We start from the raw sequence: 3,727 nt of genomic DNA on the forward strand, positions 1-3,727 counted from the left end.
AACCGATGAGATTTTGCAAATTTTATGCGTTTTTTTAAAAAAAAAAATTATCAAGCTCTTAAAAAATCACCCGTTATAAAAAAGGGTAAATTTATAACCCAAATTTTCCGATTTATAAGCTTAGTTTACAGCTCAAGAAAAATTACAGCTGGATCTTCCCTCGTTTGGTTTAGGAAAAGTTCACTGAGATTTAAATCTTCGGCCGTGTATTCCTAAAACCGCACTGTAGTTGGTAAATGCGTCCTACTGGCTCTTTTCTGCAGGCTTTGCACAGCTCAGCCGATATTCTGGCGAATTTAAGGACTTTAGACAATGCATTATCTTCAGTTTTGTATAAAGAAAAAGATTCCATCACGAAATTGTATTTAAATGAAAACTTAAAAAAGATGTACTAAAAAAAGTAAAAATAATCACTCGTGCTCATATACCCGTAGTTGCGCATGTAGCGTATGCGCCCCTTAGCACCATACACAGTCAGCTAACACGTTTACTCGCACGTCTTAACTTAAAAGTCACATATGTAATTTAAAAGTAATTAAATGTTGGCGTGGAAGATAGTTACACAGCATTACATATGCATAATATGCATTGCACATATACATATGTATGTATATGGGCGCGTTCGGGCTACGTAATAATTACCGCAATATTGCAGCCTTGTTGCTTTCTTTATGACTGGTTGCTGATGCTCAACTGAAAATTTTCTAAAATGCTGCAAAAATTGCGCAGTAAAAATTTTTATGTTGCTTTTTATTTGCCAATGATGAGCAACTGATTGTCAAAATTTTCTTTCATAAAAAGTAACACTGCAGCATTTATTGCAGCTCGAATACACCCCATTTTACTTTCTTCATGTATAAGTATAACAATTTTAGAATGAATTTCGAGTGTGCCAATAAAAATTGCAAAAATGTAATTTTAGTCTCTCAAATCATAGTCATCTCTTACTCAATGTAATTTTTTTACATTTGGCACACTAGTTTTATTACACTAGATTCGTTCGTTTTGGTAAGAACATTTTCACCGTTTAATTTTAAAGTTTTTTCGTACCTTCAATTATTAAAATTAAAAAAAAAAATCGTAAATTTTCAAGATTTACAGATATTCTGCATGCTGCCGTTTTTTAAAATTTGGTGACATACTCTTGAAACTTCACAGATATGTTGTATTTGATGCCAACGTCCATTGCCTCTAATACGAACATTATATTTGAAAACTTCCCAAAGCTAAATATTAAAAAAAAAAAACAATTATTATTTATTCGAGTGACAATGAAGAGGTTAGTAATTTGAGTACTTTCCGTCTATATAGGCATTTTAAGGCTAAAATTTTTCAAATAGGTAATTTATTTTTTATTTTACATAATTGTTTCTGGAACTCCAGTGATTGAAATATGTATATGCAAGAAGAATGCCTTAGCGTTTTTTTTTCTGGTGAGAGAAAGATGTTACACTAAAAAAGTAACTCGTGAGATTTGATCATATGCTTCTTCAAGGCAAGGCTTCACACCCACATAAAATATCTCAACTCAACTTTTTGATAGGTGGCAACATTGTGCAAGCATTTTTATTACATCATATTTTTTTTTTTAATCTGTGGTTATAGGATTACTATTCTTAAGCTTGTTGGAAGCTGAGAAAAAGAATAACCCCATAAACAAGAAGACATGTATAGGTTCTTATATCGTAATATTTTTTTTTATTTACTCTTATTTGACGACTGTTTCCAAAAATATATTTTATAAGTGCTTGATGCTGCTAAAATCACAATGACGACGGAGAGAATGTGTGGACAGTTTTCCACTTTTTGCAATAAAAATCACGCTTATGTCTTTCGCACTTCTAGGAAAATCGTCTATTCATGTATTCATTACTTTGTACCTTTATCAGAGTACCGTTTGTTTTGAGCTGCTTTATCCTTTGATTTCAGCCCCTTACATATTTAAATACATTCATCACAGTCTAATTATTTAATACGTAATTACTTTAAGTACATTTCTTATTCCTACGAAAAGTATGGCGTAAAAATCCAAATTCAAACAAGTGTGTGGAAAATATATTCTTTGGCGCATATTTTCTTCCCACACTACGTTATTTTCATTCTTTCTCGTTTGCATTTTTATCGTCTGCCTCATCAACTTTACTTAATTTTAAGAATACTTCATTTAGTTCTACATCGGAACGATAAATTCCCGCCGCCTCCTCCAGCGCTATCTGCGATTGCCGCCGCGCCACCTCAGCGTTGGTCACACGCCGGCCGGTGCGGAAGTACTCCTCAATCTCCAATAAGGTACGACCTTTCGTCTCTGGCACAATGAAAACGATAAACGCCACACCCAATAGCGAAATCATGCCGAAGAAGGCGAAACTATTTGCAGTGCCTATCGCAGCTTCCATGGTGGGATAAAGCTTAACGACACTGAAGGAGAAGAAGAGACCAATGCAAAGTGTACACCCATTGGCGCTGCCACGTACGCGCTGAGGAAATACCTCCGAGATCATAAAGAATGGCAAAGTTAACAATCCCATTGTCGAGAAGATTATGTGCAGAATAATGCAAATGGCGGACAGCAGTGGCAGGTGCTCACCTATAACTGGCCACCAGCCATTGGCGGCAAGCAGCAGCATACAAATGGTCATGCCAGTCGCTGAGACTATGCCCGCTGGACGGCGACCCCACCTATCGAAAATCATGCCCATAAAAAATGTGGTAATAATGCGTGCGACACCGACGAACACGGCCACAAGCAGCGGATCCGCGGCGACACCAGCGCGTGTCGCAATTTGAGCGGCGAATACAATAACAACGACGATGCCCGAACACTGCTGGAAGAAGAAGAAACCGATCATCATTATTAGAGGTTTGTAGACTTCGGGCGCGCGTATGGCTTGCAGTAGGGACTCATTAGCGGCAGCTGTGCGGCTGAGGTCCGAATTCTTTTTGATGAGAGCCAACTCATTTTCAAACTCCTCGTAGATTTTGTTATCTGATTTTTGGGATAAGGGAGATTTTCTTGTAGAGAGTTAGACACACAATTTACATATCCAGTCCTACCTTTACTCGATAGACCACGAAAATATTTAAGCGATTTACGTGCACGTTCGTCATAGCCTTTCTGCATCAGCCAACTAGGCGATTCGGGCATCGGCAAACAGCAACAGAAGGCAAAACATTGATAAACAACCGAAATAATGGAGATCAGTTTGAAGTTGTTCTGCAAAGGTAATAATAAATTTGAACTTGTCTACGTGCAGATATCTGTCAAAACGCATAAGAAAATAGGAGTAAGAGTATTGGCAAAAACTTACTCGTATGAAGTAGCCCAATAAATACATTAGCAGTATCCCGCTAGCGATGGCAATTGATGTGCCCATAATGAGTCGTCCTCGTATACGTGGCATACTGATCTCAGCCGCATAGGAACCAATCGGTGACAGACATAAACCGATCAATAGACCTAGGAAACAGATAATGCTTTAGGTTTGTGCTATTTATGTATATTTTTTAGTATATTTCTACTCACCACAAAAAAATCGTCCCATGAGCAATTGTATGTAAATGGCATCACGAGTGCTTTGGTAGGGTGCTGTAGCCAGCAGTACCAATCCTATAATACCTACGAAATTCGTACATAGCATTGTATTCTTACGCCCAATGCGATCCATAAGATAGCCCACCATCAAACCGCCAATCGGGCAGGCCATGCTATTAATTGATGCTGCAGAGA

The 3,727-nt window shown here is 37.6% G+C and overlaps 1 protein-coding gene across 1 annotated transcript in view; it reads right to left on the reverse strand.

The window, feature by feature from the left end:
* Positions 1 to 1,480: 1,480 nt before the first annotated feature.
* The window catches only part of LOC118743003 (facilitated trehalose transporter Tret1-2 homolog), a 6,743-nt gene continuing 4,496 nt past the window's right edge, over positions 1,481 to 3,727 (reverse strand). The window contains exons 4-7 of the mRNA XM_036475455.1: positions 3,524 to 3,718; positions 3,309 to 3,457; positions 3,055 to 3,214; positions 1,481 to 2,986 (exon numbers count right to left, since the gene is read on the reverse strand). Coding sequence (XP_036331348.1) covers positions 2,097 to 2,986; positions 3,055 to 3,214; positions 3,309 to 3,457; positions 3,524 to 3,718 — 1,394 coding nt within the window. The 3' untranslated portion in view covers positions 1,481 to 2,096. The remainder of the gene's footprint in view (positions 2,987 to 3,054; positions 3,215 to 3,308; positions 3,458 to 3,523; positions 3,719 to 3,727) is intronic.

This window comes from Rhagoletis pomonella, unplaced genomic scaffold (assembly GCF_013731165.1).
Source record: "Rhagoletis pomonella isolate Grant_MI unplaced genomic scaffold, Rhpom_1.0 Rhpom_scaffold_00007, whole genome shotgun sequence".
Classification (NCBI taxonomy): Eukaryota; Metazoa; Arthropoda; class Insecta; order Diptera; family Tephritidae; genus Rhagoletis; species Rhagoletis pomonella.